The following is a 19,833-nucleotide window of genomic DNA, read 5'->3' on the forward strand; positions in this document are numbered from 1 at the left end:
AGCAGACTAGTGATGCCGTCGCACACACGGCAATGTCACTACTTTAGGAGGCCAAAAAGCTATTTATCAACATAAAGATAGAGTCTAAATTTGGTTGTATTTTTCGAGTCAGATGATCGTTCCATCACAAAGCGCTTAAATCGCCTTTGTTATGTTCACAACAAAGTAGTGCGAGCGTCCGGCAGACAAGCGAAGTGATTGTACTCGGTTAGTTGCATTCTAAACCGTTAAGTAACATCACGCATTTTTTCGTTCGTCTCGTGTCTACTATAAACAGTGGTCAAGAACATGGAATCTACAGGTATGTACATTTGATTAATACAGTAAAATGCAAAATGATGTAATCGTATGTATTAAAATATTGTATTGTGGCTCTAGATAAATGTATCTGTAAAATTGATGTTTACTTAGACTAACAAAAAAAGTTCCGCTAGGTACCGCTTTCTATCTTTGATATTTGCATTGTGTGCTTAGTTGGCCGTTATTATTGTGAATTTTGAGAACTCAAACCCACTCATTGTGACACTATCCTCTTTTCTTTACAGGTAGTCGGAGTGATCCAAGTCACTCGAAATTACATGTTCGAAAAATGGATCTGATTTTAGTGCTGCAAAATGAAAACTTTTATAAATGTTCATCGTCCAAGTGTGTGGAACGATTAACTAGTTATATAATGGACAATCATAGTGTTTATAAACAATCGATAGACAGTGCTTTACAAATAAAATGTGTTCTCAAAGTGTTTGTTTCGAAACTGTTGAAAAAGTGGAAGAACTCGAATTGGAAGATTGACAGATTCACCAAGTACAATTCAGCATGGTTAAAAAACGACTTGGTGTTGCCAACAGTGAAACCTGTGAGCAACTTGTCAAAATTACAAAGTGTTAAAGGCAGACCATCAAAATCTTTCGAAGACGGCTCTGAACGAACAAAAAGAAGACGAGTTCAACCAATTGTTGCCAAAACAAGTCCAGAGGTATTGTGTGCTGCTGCTCAAGCTAGCCTAATAAAGAGTGGGAAAAGGACAGCTGCACAAATGGTGAACCTGGCATTGACCACCAGCCCACGCAGATACAAACGCATAAAAAAAATTCATTATGCACCAAAGACTTCTGGCATCACACCTTACTCCCCTGCGGAGGCTTTAGCCTTCATTATTGACTCTGACATGGGTAAAGAAGATTACATTCACATGCAAAGAGGGGCGAAATCTCGGGGCGCCAATATATATCCTGCATATAATGTTATAGCGCAGGCAAAGCAACAGTGCTACCCTGACAATATAAAAATATCAGAAACGGAAGTCCAAATACCCGTCCAAGATATTCTTGACCACACGATAAAGAGACTTGCAGATGTACAGCAAGATGTACTTCTTGTATACCACGATCACGAAGAGAACTCACCCATTGAAGTGGTGTACAAATGGGGTCTTGACGGGAGTGGCGGTCATTCCATATATAAACAATGTTTTGCAAACAACTCACTGTATGGTGACACTAACATTATTTTGTGCACTATAGTGCCATTACAAATGTCAGAAAACACAAAAACGAAAGGAAGACAGATAATATGGCAAAACCCTAGTCCTTCCTCTTCAAGATATAGCCGCATTATTCGTCTGCAGATTGAGAAGGAGACAAAAGAATCTGTGAAGCTGCATTACGATGAAATTGAAGAGCAAATCTCAAGGTTACAGGTCACGAAAGTAACTTTTGGCGACAAAACATACACCTTCAAACATCATGCTGTATGTACAATGATGGATGGCAAGACTTGCAACGTTTTAACCGATACATCATCAACGCAAGCTTGCAACATATGTAAAGCAACACCCAAGGAGCTAAACAATATAGATTTGCTTTTGAGGAAACAATACTCCAAGGCTCCGTTCAAGTTTGGTATACCTGTGCTCCATTCATACTTAAGGTGTTACGAGTATCTACTCCACATCTCGTATAAAATGAAGTTGCAACAATGGCAAGCCAGGGGCACAGAAGCCAAAGAGAATATTAAAAAAAGGAAAAACGAGATAACTGAAAAATTTTACAAAGAAATGGGATTGGTGGTGGATCAACCGAAACAAGGAGGGGGAAATTCCAATGATGGAAATACGGCTAGGAAATTTTTTGCTGAGCCTAAAAAATCGTCTGATATCACAGGTATAGATACGGAAATCATCAAAAGATTCGCCAACATCCTGAGCGTATTATCATGCGGATTCAATATAAATCACGAAAGTTTCAAAAATTACAGTATTGAAACTGCAAAAATGTGCATTAGCATGTATGGCTGGTACAAAATGAGTGCGTCGGTCCACAAACTCCTGATACACGGAGCAGATATTATTAAAGAGCTGCAACTACCTGTGAGTTTATTCTCAGAAGATGTGCTGGAGACCAGCCAAAAAGAATTTAAAAGCGTACGGCTTTTCCATGCCAGAAAGACCTCCAGGATCCACACCAATACCGACATAGCGCACTGGATGCTTATAGCTTCTGATCCTGTAATTGCGTCGAAGAGGAGGAGTCACAATAAAAACAGGAAACCATTTGCTAAGGAGGTTTTAGAAATGCTGGAAAATCCTTTAATAGAAAACGTCATCAATAGAAATGACGAAGATGATGACCAGGAACATGAAGATGATGATGTAGCGTCCTGATTCTTAATTTCAGATAATTATTATTGTGTTATGTATACCTAGTGAAATATACTTACTTTTATTCCCTTTCCTAAATTCATATTTTTTAATTTCTGTTTAGTTTTTTACTCCTATCCCTTTCCCTTTTTAGGTAGGTAGGTTTGTGTAGGTAAGTAGGTAAGTACTTACTTGTTTTCTTAAGTTGTGAAACAATTAAAAAAAAAGCATAGTAGTTCATATAGATAAATAATACGACACACCGAACAACGGGCACAAACAACTGTGCTGTGGGTAATAGGTAAAGGCTAACCGAGTGCCCATTGGTTCTTATTTATGATTATTATTGATAACCTATTGGTCAGGAACCTTACAAAGTACAAACGAAAACATTTTTTCATATTAATAATTTTTGGCCTCCTAAAGTAGTGACATTGCCGTGTGTGCGTCGAGACGAGACGAGATCGAGAAATTTCTTGTTTCGTCTCGAAAAACTCTCGTCTCGAACTCTTGAGACGAGACGAGAAATTTTTCTCGACTGACGAGATTCTCGATCGAGATTCTCGACATCTCGAGATTTCTCGAATTTCTCGAGATTTCTCGGATTTTTCAAGATTTCTCGGATTTCTCGAGATTTCTTGAATTTCTCGAGATTTCTCGAGATTTCTTGTCAATTTCGAGATTCCTGGAATCTCTCAGTCTACGTTTGATTTTTGGGGCACCGAATGAGAAAAATAAATAGTAACTAGGCGAGGCCTTGCCTCGCGAGGCCCGCGAGCGCTCTCAATTAATCAGGTTGCAGGACTTCGCGAGGCTCCGCGAAGCCGCGAGCTAGCGACAAGGAGCTCGTAAGGACCCCGTAGCGCTTCGCTTCCCCGGCGGACTCGCGAGGCACGCACGGCGTCCCTCAAATTTTCATCGTTTTCGAGGATATTTCTGACGATTTTCGCAATCAAAGTTTTTACGTCGAACCGGCTCCGTGAAGAACGACTCTTGGATGTTTCTGGACCTCGTCGGCACCTTCTTTTCGTGTTGTTGAACACTGAAAAAGCGATCAAGTGAGTCCTTCGTTTTTCACCGGGCGTGCGACGCCATTACCAAGCCAATTATTCCCTTTTCGTCCCACTGATCAAGAAATCCCCGTTTTCTGTCTCTTCTCGAATTAATCATTCGAGAAAGAGTTTTTCGTCGGTCAATTCGACGTGACGAGTGTTGAGCCGCGAGTCGTTTCCCCAAAAATCCCTTCGAAGTCATTGAGCTCTTTTTTTTTGAGAATTGAGAACCCCCTTGTTTTGAAGCCGATAAGTTATCGAGCCATTAGATCATAGTTTCAACCCCTTTCTTAGTGTTTTTGTTGAGCCCTGTCGTCGATTAACAGCCCTGTGTCTCTTTCCATATCGAAATTGCCCCGGTTTTTGTGTGTTTTGCGATGCTGGCGAGCGAGAACTTTGTTTCGTTCGATCAATCGGGTCTCGCCGGGGAAACCCGATTCGAACGTCCGCGTGGTTCGCTCGGCCGCGAGGCTCGCTCACCCAGTGTTCCCTCTTTGTCATCACGTATTAAATTATCGCTGTTAAATTGTTTATTGTTGTTTTCTTCGATCTTTTAAGTCCATTTTGAAACGGTTGCTGGACCGTCTGATCGTGGGATTTCCATAATTACTATTTTTTCGATTTTTGAAAATGATTTTTTTTTTCACAAATCATTATGAATACCCATTTTTGTTACTGTATAGTATTTTTTTGGATACTCGGATTTTATTTTAACACTTTTTGCTTCCTCATAGGGGAAACTATGTGACGGTGAAAATAGTTTTTTCCAGTTGCCAACGCCAATATGTTTAAAATGTCCTAAAACATCGAAAAATCATGTCTAAAAATATGTCCGGGTGTGTGTGTGTGTGTGTGTGTGTTTTTTTTTAAATTATTGCTAACAGGTTTTTAAAATTAACGATTATCATTATAGATCTGACTATAAAGTGGTGGACTCACGTGGAAAATGAAGCGTTCCAACATAGTGGAGATTTCTAGCCACGGCAAAAAGAAAAACAAACGCCAACACGCTTCAATCAGATCCAATGAAAGTGAAGAAGATGATTTGACGACCGGTGAACTTGAAAAAAATTCTGGCGACGTCGGGCAGCTGGAAATCATAGTGACTCAAAATTTTCCGTCTACTTCATCGAATAAAGATAATTGTATTGTACAGACAACGTCCAAAACACAGCAAAAATACTCTGCATTTTTTGAAGTGTGCTCGGTCGATAAAGAAAAATATGGAAAGTACTTACTGTGTCTCAAGTCCGGAATTGATCGTCGAATTAAAATGAAGGATTCGAATACTTTTGGGCTTCAAAGACATTTGCGAAATGCACATGATGGCGATTCATCAGTGAAAAACTTTGTCGATCCCAGCACACCATCTGCTACTCGGCAAAAAGATACAAGGACATTCGAGCAAAGAATTGTCGAATGGATGGCAATTAAGTATTTACCGTTTTCGTTTTTCGATGACGATACCACTCAAGACTTTTTCACTTTCCTTAATGGAAACCTTGCATATCCGAAATGGACGAGTTTACAAGAAAAAGTCATCAATCACTTCGTGATCATGAGAGGAGCTGTTTTTAAAGCAGTGAAGAAAGTTGATTCAAAATTTTCTTTGACAGTCGATGGATGGACATCGATTGCTAATCGATCGTATTACGGCATAACGATGCATTACATCGATAATGACTGGAAATTGCAATCTCTACCGCTGGATTTTATTCCATCGAATGGAGCTCACACAGGCAAGGATATGGCTAATCTCGTGCTCGATGTGTTAGAGGAGTTCAAGATTAAATCAAAAATTCAAGGCATCACTCTCGACAATGCGGCTGCAAATACATCGTTCATAGCCGAACTCTCCGATCTCTTATGTCGGGAAGGCATCGAATTCGACGCGAGTGATTCACACTTCCGTTTTTTCGCTCACATTTTGAATTTGGAAGTACAAGATACATTGAACGCTCTGAATCCGGAACACCCAGATTTCGAGTTGTCTACCGATATTGGCAGCTCTGACGAAGAGACCGTATTATCTGTATGGGAACAATCGAAAGAAACGAATGTCATTAATGAATTGAGAAAACTTCTTGCAAAACTGAAAAGGTCCGAGCAGTGGATGAGTAAATTGCACGCATATTGTGACGCCGCCAACGAAAAAAAAATAGCGATAACGATGGACGTGTCAACTCGATGGAATTCGACTTACGTAATGTTGCGAACAGCACTGAGTGTCAAGTCGGCTCTTAACGCACTGATGCACAACTATGAAGAACTTCGCGAGATGATAATCAACCCTGAAGAATGGGAAATCATCGAGGCTGTGTGCGCGTATTTAAAACCATTCGATCATCTGTCGACGGTTCTCGGTGGTCAAACGTATATTACGTTGCCGTTGGTAATTGTGGGGTTCAATATGCTTCTTGACAAAATCGAGACGGTAACTCACCAACTTGATGCGAAGCCATCGCGAAGTTGCGTCGACGAGAAATTTATCGAAGCTTTCCAAGCTAGAAGAGATAAGATGCTCAAACACTACAAGAAAACGAATTGGATATATGGAGTTGTTCTCATCCTCGATCCTCGGCACAAAGTTGGAACGTTTCAACTCACATCTTGGGGTCGTGACATAGAAAAGGCATCAATGGCTAAGTTTCAAAAAATTTTTCGCGGACAATATTGGGCAAATTCCACCGTCGAGATGATAGCATCTCAGGGTAAAAGTTTATCGGATCAAGGAAGCCAGGGATCCTTCGATTTATATGAACTTTATGAGGCCTCCACGCAGATTTTTCACGAAGACTGTAGTGAACCACAGCGAGAATTCGAGCGCTATTGCAAACTCAAACGGGCGAGTCGGAACGAAAATATTTTGGAGTGGTGGCGAAACAATTCGAATTCATTTCCGAATTTGGCAAAAATGGCGCGAGATTTCTTAAACATCCCGGCGACAAGCGTCCCGGCTGAACGTTTGTTTTCGAAGGCCGGTTTAATCCTAAGGAAACACCGAAATAATATGTCCAATGAATCAGCGAGAAGTCTGCTGTGTTTAAACGGATGGCTGACGTGCAGTCTCAAATCAGCGATTCAAAAAAATCTTAACCCGTCCGAACAATAAAAGTGCATTTGAAAGCGTTTTATTTGTATTTAAATTATTCCAGCCCAGTCCATACCCAAGCCCAAGGGCGCCGAGATTATCAAGAATTTCGAAAGTCTCGAAATTCGAGACGAGAAATTTTTTCGAGACGAGAAATTTTTCTCGAAATTCGGGACGAGAAATATTTCTCGAAATTCGAGACGAGAAATATTTCTCGAAATTTTTTCGAGACGAGAAATCCAAAATTCTCGTCTCGTCTCGCTCGACGGCATCACTAGAGCAGACCATTAATGCAGATGCTGCGAGAACACTTACTGGTATCGCAAATCTGACTCACTCGATTTCAGCTCGTCAACGGTGGGCGAGAAGCCACGACATCCCCTCAAGTATAATTACACACGTGTTGGATGAGTTAGGAATTACCAAGAAGCAAGATATTTCAGCAGACTTACAGCCACATAATATTAAGAAAAGTTGTCAACAACTTGAAAAGTTTATCGACTCGTTTGATCGGTATGTGAATCCCTTCAGCTTAGATTTATCGCCTGATCAGTTGTTCAACATAGGTTCCGGGAAAGATGCATCATCTCAAGTAGAAGATTTTCTCTTAAATATCCAAAAAGATGGGGAAGAGCTACGGACAACTTTTATATCGGAATGTGCATCTGATTCGAAATGATTTGAAAAAGCCATCAAAAGGACACCGATACACAACTTTTCAAGTCTACTGGTAAAGAAAAAATCTGTGAAAATAGGAGGTAAGCAGCAAGAGATCAAGTTACAGCGAGATTTATTCGGACGTTTGTTGGGAATTTCGATGGACCATCAAATTGATGTTCTCAAAATTTTAGCGTATCCAATATGTCCTGGCATCTAGATGGTGGTTTCTGTAAAGCTGACAAACCTTTACTTGTAAAATGCCTTGAAACAAAGATTGATCAAGATCCACCACGTAATACAGATATATTGTTAATTGATGGATTTTTCGTTCTTCATTCTATGAAAGAAGTTCCCCAAACATTCGGAGGTATTTTGTATTTCAAAGAAATTTCTGCAAATGGTGTTAAAATATTCCACTCGAAGAATTGACGTAATTTTTGACCAATATTTTTTTCCATTAATAAAGGATAGTGAAAGATGTCTACGGCATGAAGCATCGTTGATTGACTACATAATTTCGGGGTCTGAACAGAAGCGACCATCAGATTTTGCAAAAGCATTGAAGAATACTAAATTTAAGGAAGCTTTGGTTGATTTTTTTACCAAACATTGGTCTAGTGAGGAAATGAAATCATTTTTGGGCAACCGACAGATATTTTTAAATTTCCGAAATTGTCAATCGTATCAAGTTGTTGATGACAAGATCCAATCAAGTGTTGCTGAAAATTTATGTTGTACTTCACATGAAGAAGCTGATACCAAGATAATTTATCATGCTTGCAATATCGCAGAGCAGTCGAACATTGTTATTAGAGCCTCTAATACTGATATTTTAATTATAATGATTGGTAATATGACACAATTACAAAATTCTGATTCTAATATTTGGATGCTCAATAGAACAGGAAATAACGAAAGGTATATTGACGTTACAAAAATTTATAAGGAGCTTGGTGAATTGTTAGCTAAAAGCTTAACCGGCTTCCATGCGTTCACAGGATGTGATTTCAATCCAGCTTTCTTTAATAAAGGGAAGAAAAGACCTTTTACCTTGCTAAAAAAAATATTGAATTTCAACAAGCATTTGCTACTCTCGGTGAAGAAAATTTGACAGACGACCAGTTAACAGAGGTATTTAATAGTATTCAGAAGTTTATCTGCCAGCTCTATACTGCTAAAAATCTAATGACGTTGATGATGGAAGCTACCAACTTTCCGTCAACGATTATAAAGCTTCCGACGTGACTGAAAATTTCACTAAAAAAAATACTGAATTTTGATGCAAGCTCAATACCACCGTGTAAGAGTGAGCTTCACCAGCAACTTCTAAGAGCTCATTATATTTCAAATGTTTGAAGAAATGCTTATAAGAAGCAACCTACCACATTGGACCCATTAGAGTATGATTGGATTGAGTAGGACGACAAATTTGTATTCAAATGGTTCGAAGGTGATCAACTCCCAACTTCTGTGAGTGACTTAATCACCGAAGTCCCTAGTAAGTTCATAATAATCAATTTCTTATCGAATATGTTCAGATCACTTTTCCGATTATTTTTATTTTATAATTGATGTTTTATTTTTACAGATTCCGATTTTATGGATGATGAAGACGAGTCACACCACGACAGACATGACTCCGATGACGATAAATGAAGATTGAAATTAGTCGGAAAAAATATATATTTTGTAAAGCATGCACGGTTCATATTTTTTTATTCATTTTTTCAAATCTTGTCTTAAATAAATAAAAAGAAGAAAATTAAATAAATATTTGAATGATTATTTATTATCTGCAATATACCCTAATATTTGAGATTCTTTCGAAGTATATTTACTTTCTTATCATCAAACTCATCAGTTTTAGTACATAGTTTACAAAATTAAATTTTAAATTTATATGGATGCAATGATAAAGTGAATCATATTGATGTGAAATAGGGAACTTAATACATATATGTATATATACATATGACCGGATAGTAGCTAAGATTTTATTGTCTGCTGAAGTGTGTACGCAATGAAACCGTCTGCCGTGATGAATATAAGTTTTTAAGACCCAAACAAATAAAATATATCAATGGCAGATGTGGTCAATTGATTTCAAAATTTAATTTTTTTCCAGCACTTTCAAAACTGCCTGCCACTGTGCTAAACGCGCGATAATGGTCTGCCATTGTTATTTTTAGATAATAATAATAATATATTTTCAAATATCAAAACGGCAGACGTGGTCAAATGCATTTCAAATTCGCCAAAAATCGATACCTGTCTTGCCTGAGCGCGCGCCGCGTCCACCAGTTGTGGCTTAGTGAACCTCCATCTCATATATGGTAGGTACAGGGGCCTCACTCTATAAAACCCCAGGTCTGGTCAAATACATACAGGTAGCTTTCCACTGGCTCTTAGACTATGATATTGTGTTGCTTCATGAGAGCCTTGAATTCACTGTTGTAAAATTCTTTGCCCTGATCGAGGTGTCGATGTTTGGGTATGCGGTTCGGCATTAGTACCGATTTCATAGCAGCAGTCACATCTTTCCCACTTTTGGACTTTATCGCTACCACCCACGCATACTTAGAGAATATGTCGACGATTGTGAGCAGGTATTAGTATCCCTTGTTGTGCGAACTGTATGCGGTCATATCGACGAGATCAGTTTGCCAGGTCTCATCCAGTCCACGTACATCTACGAATCGGCGCAGATAATTGCGTCGAGCGGGTCTGTTAAGTTCAGCAGCTATTACCGCCTTTATTGTTCCCAACTCTTCACCTTCCAATTTTTCGAACTGTCGTCAAGCCGCTTTTGATCCTCAATCGATACCAATTAACTGCTGGTTTGTTGCAGCGACGGTGTTGCTTGAATCCCAATATGTTTGATGCGACTCAGCGCGTTATCTATGATTTTGCTATTCATACGTAGTTCTTCCAACTCCTCGTTGTGATTATGTATGAAACTCTGAAAATTTGATTGAAAAGTACCCACAATATCAACACTCATTGATCGTAAAGCAGTATTGAGAACTTTTAAGGAAACAGCATCGTTGGGGTACTGCTGATCAGCTACGTTATGTCTATGCAAATATACAATATGTCTATGCTCATCGTTATACTGTCACTGAACGAATGACGATTTTATGCTGTTCTGCTGCTAATAAACGATTCCGGCTTCCCGCAACTCTTCAATAATGGCCACTATTCCGTTGGTAAAATTGGTATTACCTGCAGCCTGTGACGCCATAAGCAGCCGGAGACGATCTAAAATTTCATTCGGATCATCCCAGTAAACGTAATCACATCTTGCCCTTCCTTTTGCGCGATCTTATAGTCGGGTAAGCCTTTACCTAATTTTTTCGGAGAGCTACCGTGTTGTTCAATGAAAGGGCATAGCCGGATAAGCAGGTCGAATCGGCCCCCGCTGAATTTTTTGTCGGTACTTCAGGGATCAATTTGGACCCAAATGAAAATAATTCAGTGAAAATTTCAGCTATTAATCTTAAACGGTTTCCGAGTAATTGAAAAAAAACCTATTTTTTAGTATTTATTTTTTTTTTAATAGTAGAATTAAAAATTTTTTTTTGCTGATTTTTTTTTAAATACTTACGAGTAAAAGCTGTGAAAAAAATTTTTTTTTATGAGTTCTAGACTAATAGCCGATTTTTAAACTAAAAAACAAAATTACAATTATTTTTTTTTATGCCTATTTTAAAACATGCAATCACCAAATTTGGACAGAATACGTCTTTTATACTCCTCTGTACTCGGGAATTTTTTCAATTTTTTTGGTTTGGTGCAACGTCATGAAAAAAATTAAAAACCAATTTTTTGTTAATTATTTTATATTTCAACTGCTTAGAACACTACTTACAACTAATTATAAAATGTATTTATTCATAAAAATATTCATCAAAAACGTAAGTGGTCATCAAAATATTTGTTAATATTTTCGTCAATCTTCATCACTGTCTTCATTAATAACTACACAGCGCCCGGTATTATTGAAAATGCGACTTAATTGCATATTTTACTGACAGGATCATACCAGCCTTCTCAAGCAGTGTCATACTCAGTTGAGATGAAGGATGAAGATAATAATATAAGCCTTCAGTACGTAAGATCGGCTGAAAACATTCTTAGATTTCAAGTAAGATCTCGGCATATTAATGCAAAAACATATCGCTGCTTCATTGAGTATCATCGTGGCAAAAATGGAGTTAACGGAATTTCTCGATATTGCTGTGATTGTGCCAACGGTCGGCGTACAGTTGGTTGTTGTTCGCATGTAGCAGCTATTATTTATTACCTATCACATGCTAGATATTTATCGAGAATTGTAAGACCAGCAGAAATTTTAAGTCGCATTTTCAATAATACCGGGCGCTGTGTAGTTATTAATGAAGACAGTGATGAAGATTGACGAAAATATTAACAAATATTTTGATGACCACTTACGTTTTTGATGAATATTTTTATGAATAAATACATTTTATAATTAGTTGTAAGTAGTGTTCTAGGCAGTTGAAATATAAAATAATTAACAAAAAATTGGTTTTTAATTTTTTTCATGACGTTGCACCAAACCAAAAAAATTGAAAAAATTCCTGAGTACAGAGGGGTATAAAAGACGTATTCTGTCCAAATTTGGTGATTGCATGTTTTAAAATAGGCATAAAAAAAAATAATTGTAATTTTGTTTTTTAGTTTAAAAATCGGCTATTAGTCTAGAAATCATAAAAAAAAATTTTTGTCACAGCTTTTACTCGTAAGTATTTAAAAAAAAATCAGCAAAAAAAAATTTTTAATTTTACTATTAAAAAAAAAATAAATACTAAGAAATAGGTTTTTTTTCAATTACTCGGAAACCGTTTAAGATTAATAGCTGAAATTTTCACTGAATTATTTTCATTTGGGTCCAAATTGATCCCTGAAGTACCGACAAAAAATTCAGCGGGGGCCGATTCGACCTGCTTATCCGGCTATGCCCTTTCTATACTTTGTGTTTTTTAAATCGCCTCGAGGGCTTCCATCGGCTTGGTAATGTTTTCGATGCGCATTTGTCATTGTTGCAATTTTTATATAATCATTTTTGTCCGCGTCAATTACGATCGATGCATCGGGTGATTTTTTAAACAATAATTCAACTAATCGTGGTGTTCTTTCATAACTTTTATCTCTCACATTGATCAGATTATCAATGAAATTGATTGGCGTATCACCAATCATCATACCATTTGTCAACTTTCGAACACCGTATGTGGTATCCAAATCCCTCATTTGGTTGTGCTGAACATATTCAAATATCGCGCCACGGAATCCGTTGTTTTCATCACCGGCGTACTTGTAGTGGAAATTTCACCAAACTTCAGTGTTTTATCATTTGCATTCATGAAATTCCCCTCGTCCGTATCCTCATCCTCCTCATCGTCATCCCCGGTACTCTCGTCATCTTTTTCTTTTTCTCTTTTCATTGTAACATCCGGTAGTTCCGTTTTAATTTCTTGTTTAATATGCTGCTGCTGTTTCAGCTTTGAGGTATCTACCAATTCTTGCACCGGCGTCACTAGTGGTTTGAACATCTCATCCATAACCTGCTTGGTCATGTCTTTGTCTAGCTAGATTATTTTGTGCTTCCGACGTATAACATCGCCAACTTTAGATATTTCACTCAACGTATCGCTATGTTTACGAATCTTGGAGCTCTCCATGTTAACGACTTGATGGTCACGATATAACTGTGCAAGTTTATGTTAGTTTATGCTTATAAAGCAGTCGAATTCTTTCCTATATCTCGCTCCGTTGATTTCGCTATCCTTGTCATCAAGCACAAAAGTGTATTCACCATCATTTCAACATGCCGAACACAAGTTCTTATATTGCTGATAAGTCATGTCGGTGTTCACGTGATCGTAGTAGATATGTTTCAGATTCATTTCATCCTGGCGAAATAGCACTAATAAGTTTGCATTGTCACGCACTAGGTGTTTTGGAATGCGCGCATCCGTTTGACTTAGGTAAAAGCTATCGATACCGCGATGCCTGCCCATGCTGAAGTACGCTCTGATATTATCTTGCTTTTCACAGGCTACATCATCGAAAATCATAACAGAATCGGGGTGATCATCTTTCGGTTTTACAACCTCATCGTTCTCACGAAACGGGAAATAACCCACACCCCGCACGGGTTCTAGTAACTTTTCCAAAAATTGATACTTTGACTGGATGAGAGATTTCGAATAGACGTAGACATTTTCGAATCGCAATCCATTGCCGTGGGTGATAAGTAAGAAAGAAGCGTTAGTATTACCACAATTGGATGACCCGCAAAAAATTGCACTCACGGCATTTGGCAACAATTTGCCATGTCGTTTTTCTTTCTTCTTGTTTCCAGGCCGAACTATTTTGTCGAAATTTGCGACAGGCAGTTTATCCGTCTGATCTCTAAGTCTCATGATGCTTCTGTAGGATGACAGCTAGAACTGAGATGTCGGTATATAAATTCTTTCTTTTATAGAAGTCTCGTTGGCTGTTGTCCGACTATCAGGATGTGCACATGGCAGAAACGCGGTGGTGGTTGGTTAAATAAAATCATCAATCATCTCCCGGTTGAATTGCACGTGCCGGGGTATTAGTAGTGCGGACCCGGAACGAAATTAACCAAGAGGTTGGCTCGTGGTGATCCTGGTATTGACCCTTTGGACGCTGCGTGTAAAGACCACGACGTTTCAAATGCAAAAAACCGTGATATCGCAGCGAGAAATCTGGCCGACAATGTACTCGCTGGGAAGGCGTGGAATCGTGTCTTGACCAAGGACGCTAGTGTAGGTGGAAAGGCAGTAGCCTGGGGAGTCACCGACACTATGAAGGCTAAATCCAAACTCGGAATGGGATTAGCAAGAAAACTTGAAGCGGTTGCGCGGAAGAAGAAGAAACTTGGAGCTAGTGCGCAGAAAAAGAAACTTGGAGCGGGCGCGCAGAAAGAGAAATTCACAATGGGTGTAAAGACTAAACAGCGAAAGAGGGCAATAAATCTTAAATCTATCATTAACGTCGCAAAGGCATCAATGCGGCCGGGTTATAAAGCCGTCGAGTCGGCGTTGGCGGGAGCTCGTGCGGCCGCGCGGGGGACTGGGAAGAATGTTCGTATGCATCGTGTTATACCTGTGCCTGATAAAATTGGCGGTATTCTGCCATTTCTCATTCCAATTCTGGCCGGTCGAAGCGCTACTGGGGCTCTAGCGGGTGGTACTGCGGGTATAGCTAAAGCCATTAACGGAGCTGGTGTCAACAAACATCAGTTGAACGAAACCAAACGGCACAATACAACAATGAAGGCGATTGCGTTAGGTAAGGGATTATACCAGCGACCCTACCGCAGCGGAATGGGCCTGTACTTATGTCCGGCAACAAACTAATAAAGCTACCACACCGAGCTCTCACTGACATTGATTCACACAGATATGCTAAGGAAATGAAGATTCCACCTTTTCGTGGTGTTTTCATGCGAAATGATCTGCTAGAATCTGGACCGAAGAAGCGAGAAACTGCAATCATTAATCTCGATGATAAAAACGGGCCTGGAACACATTGGGTTGCGTATAAGAAAAATGGTGCTGAAGTTGTGTATTTCGATAGTTTTGGTGATTTATAACCATCTCAGGATTTGATGAGGTATCTCGGTGTTGGTAGCGTTGAATATAATCGTAGAAGATACCAGGAGTACAATACCGTTATTTGTGGTCACTTGTGTCTCAAATTTCTCACCCAGCGGTTATAAAAAGACAAGTGTCACATGAGCGAGCATTAGTCATGTCGGGATCATTGACGTTGACACTATCGGTCAACTCATCCGTATTGGAGGCGCAATATTTTCCTCCAATCGAACCATCATTCAAGAAAAACTATATTCTTGGACTCGTTGAGTTCACGATATTCAATTCAATACCCAATATTCAAGAGGGTTGTAATAAATTATATCTGGAGCGGGCGGACAGGAGCCGAGAAGTTAGAACTATACCCACCGGGAGCTACGAAATTGAAGATATCGAAAATTTTCTGCGTAAGGAGATACCCAACGACATCACCCCTAGTCTGCAACCCAACAACAACGAGCTGAACAGTGAAGTTACGTGCAATCAAGTGATAGATTTCAAACCCAAGGATTTCATTGGGCGCTCATTGGGATTCAAGCCGGTTGAGCTGGCAAGAGACATTACTTATAACTCGGAATTGCCGGTGGCCATACTGAAAGTTAATACCATACGCGTTGAGTGCAACATAACCACAGGGGCGTACATAAACGACCGTAAAGCTCATACGATTCACGAATTTTTCCCCATCGTTCCATCAGGATATAAGATTGTCGAAGTGCCCGCAAACGTCATTTACCTACCGACCACCGTACAGTCAATACATAATATTTAGCTGAGAATAGCTGACGAGTTGATCAATTTTCGCAGAGAAACGATAACTGTGCGCTTACATGTGAAATCTCTCGAATAATGGGAATCGTGTTTGAGACAAAAAAAGTTCGGAAAGAGTTATAAAAGCGGGACGTTATGGCTAAATATCACCAGTCGTCCAGCACTTCCGACGAAGCCGAAGCCCCACTGACACTTCTGAACGTTCGGTTTCTCCGGAGCCTAGGTCTTCGATTACGTGGAAATTTTGGAAAATAAGAATTCGTGTTCGCTGCATCCTGTGTGTGTTAACATGGAAGAAATAATAAGAATAAAGAAACCTGTGGTATTCGACGAATCAATTACGCACTCTGAGATTCATGCTCATCAGCCGTTTGCATTCTCCACCTTCCAGAACAACGATGAAATCCATGTTGTTGTTCAACATCAAAACTTGTGCCTACTGCCCAGTAAAATCTTTCTCCACTATTCATAAACCAAGCTCTCCTCATCGTTATCTTTTGCACGAAAGAGAATGAATCGTTGAAAACCGGACCGGTGGATATTCGATTGGAATTTGAAGCGAGCGTGGAATTTCCCGCAAACACCGCAGCCTATTTTATGATCTTGCACGACCGTATTGTCGAGTACAACCCGATTAGCGGTACAGTTAAGAAATTAGTATAAGTCAATTTTGGTATAATAATATGTTCGAATAATATGGATATTAAAAACAATATGTGTAATTTTACTTGTTAAATTTAGAATACGATGAGCTATTTCCATTTTTATGTATAAGCTGAAAACAGACTGTAATTGTTGATAAATAAAAAACATCTATTCAAAGCATCCAACCGTTATTTTTTTGAAACGTTTACCCATCCACATGATAAATAAAAAGTAAGCATCTTGCAGCGAGCATAAGAGACATCACGCATCATCGATCGGAGGAATATCGATTGATCGATAATGCGACAAACCTGTGGCAACACCCGGTAACACCAACAGTCGTTTCTCGCTGCATAAAAATATCGCGCAGAACTTGGATATTCACAATTCGGTGGGTAAACTGTCTGCCATCTAACAATAAAAAAATTTGAAATATCCGCTCATCCGACGAAGAAAAAATCAAAGTGGCTGCTCATCTGACTAAGCAGAAAATTCAATTATCAAACTGTCTATCGGTAAAAAATTAAAATGACCGCTCATCCGACTAAGCAATAACCAAAATGGCTGCTCATCTGACTAAGCAAAAATCAAAAACCTGCACACCCCAACCCTAAACAACGCGGGGCATGTGATGGGGAAAAAAATCGGTCAACGAAAAAGCAGGTAGTGGGCAGCGTTTGACGGGGGAAAAATCAAAAATGGCTGCTCATCTGATTAAGCAATAATCAAACTGGCTGCCCATCTGACTAGCAAAGAATTGAACTGTCGAACTGTCTGTCGATCAAATCGAGCGAAAATACGGGTGGCGCCAATCATGTTAACAGTCGGCACCAATATCGCGGGTAACGTTTACCCTCGCGGTTGTGACATACCGACTGTCAGTAAGGTAGGAATCAAGATCGGCGGGTTCTGGATCATTCTGTGGTCCAGAACCGGCCTATCTATACTACTGTCAAGGAAAAGTTAGGTAATTTGTGAACGCGTCAGGGAAATTAATAATCTATTTCGCTTCGTTAGTTCTGGCAATGGCATATTTATCGTATGAACGAATTGAAAAAAAAAAGTCAAATAATTTTCTAATTTTTTGTCGTGCATAATGTCGGTATGAGTCACAAAAAGGTCAGGGAAAAGTCTGGGAATTCTGTTGCCTCTCAAAACTCGAAACTCTGTATCATTACGTGATAAAAAAGACATTTCTGAAACTTTCACGACTTCTGTATTGGACTCTCAAGATTAATGCACCCTATATGCATATTACGATATCTTCATCATTTTCATTATCATCCAAATAAATAACCTTCATTTGGTGTGATTTGATATGAAATTATTACCAACAAGTTTTTAAATATTTTAGATATACCAATTTTTCAAATTATAGTCTGTTATAAATTATCTTGATTTCAAGTACTACTTTGTTTTCTGATACGTTAAATTCTGATTCGGGTTTCCTTCAATATTTTTCAGAGGCTGCAAAGGTGGCTTTCAGAGGGAAGCCAGAATCATCGGATCCCGATATCACTTCAGCTGTCAAAGACTGGCTAAAACTAGCTACAAGCCGACACGTGTTTGCGATTGCTTCCAGAAAAACCATGTCGCAATAAGTAAAAAGTTTGAGGATGTGCGGTTGGATAAGATTCGCTTTCGAAATGATTTCGCAAAACAATTTCAATATTTTAATAATTTTAATCACGCTATATCATATTGATGGAAACATTTTTATTTTTATTTTTTTCTTGTGAGCTTTCATTTCAACGGTTGTGATGTTAATGTCGTACGTATAAACGAGCATCATATTGTAGTGATGATTGGCAAAACAGGACAAGGTGAAAATTCTTTATATCGCTGCAAGTCCCGTAAGAAAGCTCACCAAACGCGAATAATAAGATATTTTTGTAATCTCAACCTTCTCAGTATATTCAGGATAGTCCATATTTCATCGACGTTCGCGTTTTTCTGGTCTAGGCCCCTAGTTTCTTATCTTATCTATTTATCTTCTTTTCTTTTTTCTTACTGCAAAGTTTCGGGTCCGATTCTGTCTATCTCATTAATAGTGTGTACCCACACACCTACTTGCGTTCCAAAAATTAGCTTTTTTTTATTGATTGAGGAATTATAAAGAGTTTAATTTCATTCAAAGAATATATAGTATGTACTTTTTTATGTGGCTTCTGATCATAGATTCGACAGATTATCTAGTTTTTTTTTTTTTTTGTTATTTTCAAATATGTTTTACTGTCAGCTGTTCACACTGAAAACATTCATGTTATGTCAGTTATGTGATTATGTGTAAATGTTCTGTATAATGAGAGAGCAATAAACCAAAAATATATCAATTTTTTTATCATACGCAGTCTTTTTCTTTTCAGTTGTGAAAAATTGAAGGTATCACCATATTATTTGTGGCCAAATATTCACGTGTACGTGCAGCGGGACTCAGCTACCTACTTGTGTTGGATCTAAACGTATGAACAAGTTATTGTTTGGACAATATTTCAAGGGATCTGTTATACGTTTGATATTTGGATATGTAATGCCATTCATGTGTAATCGCATATACAGGGTGTCCCAATTCAAAGTACGCATTACGTTTTCAGCTGAACTAACGTTTCAATTGAAAAATGTGTCCTACAAAAGTTGTTCGGTTCAGAGGGGGACGCATGAAGATTTTATTTTTTTTTGGTCCAGCATCATAATTGGTAATGCTGCGGAGGATGCACCAGTTTTCTTAAATAGAATCATGTATTTTTTTTCAACTAAAATATTCTTCATTCAAAAATTCACAATTTTATCAGAACATGTTTTGTTTCTAAATGAATAGTTCGTGAGATAGAACAAAAAAACAAATATTTTATTACTCCAAACTTTCTCTGTGATATGTGTGATATGTCGGAGCATCAGTGGGGTGACTACAGATGTTCAAAAATACCACCATCAAGAGCAATACATACAAGAACAATACAGTTGACTTGGATACACGAGCACGAATGTGGTTCCAACAAGATGGAGCACCTCCTCATTATCACCGAATTGTGAGGAATTATCTGCAGGCTACCTACGGTGGTAATTGGATCGGTCGAGGAGGTCCAGTTGAGTAGCCACCAAGATCGCCAGATCTAACATAGCCTGATTTTTTTCCTGTGGGGGTTCCTTAAAGATGTTGTTTACCTGGAGCCTCCAACGACTAGGGTTGACATGATGAATAGAATTACTAAAGCGTGTAGAGCCATTCCAAAGGCAATCCTTTTGAAAACGGTGCAGAGCTTCGAAAAGCAAGTGAAAGCATGTATTGCTCTTGCTGGTGGTATTTTTGAACATCTGTAGTCACCC

General features: G+C 38.7%; 2 protein-coding genes and 1 long non-coding RNA gene across 3 annotated transcripts in view; 2 read left to right on the forward strand and 1 right to left on the reverse strand.

Annotated features, from left to right (window-relative positions):
• LOC124300698 (uncharacterized) overlaps window positions 1-18,774 on the forward strand; it is a 35,101-nt gene extending 16,327 nt beyond the window's left edge. Inside the window, exon 3 of the mRNA XM_046755024.1 lies at window positions 17,971-18,774. Coding sequence (XP_046610980.1) covers window positions 17,971-18,107 — 137 coding nt within the window. The 3' untranslated portion in view covers window positions 18,108-18,774. The remainder of the gene's footprint in view (window positions 1-17,970) is intronic.
• Window positions 1-19,833, forward strand: part of LOC124300690 (glutamate receptor ionotropic, NMDA 2B) — a 1,918,249-nt gene that overhangs the window by 612,099 nt on the left and 1,286,317 nt on the right. The gene's annotated exons all lie outside the window — the stretch shown is intronic.
• Window positions 12,302-16,660, reverse strand: LOC124300708 (uncharacterized). Its single transcript, XR_006907293.1, has 3 exons — window positions 16,649-16,660; window positions 13,304-13,308; window positions 12,302-12,428 (listed from the first exon to the last, which is right to left on the reverse strand). It is a non-coding gene; the product is annotated as an uncharacterized LOC124300708 (long non-coding RNA).

The sequence above is a fragment of the Neodiprion virginianus genome, chromosome 3, assembly GCF_021901495.1.
Source record: "Neodiprion virginianus isolate iyNeoVirg1 chromosome 3, iyNeoVirg1.1, whole genome shotgun sequence".
Taxonomy (NCBI): Eukaryota; Metazoa; Arthropoda; class Insecta; order Hymenoptera; family Diprionidae; genus Neodiprion; species Neodiprion virginianus.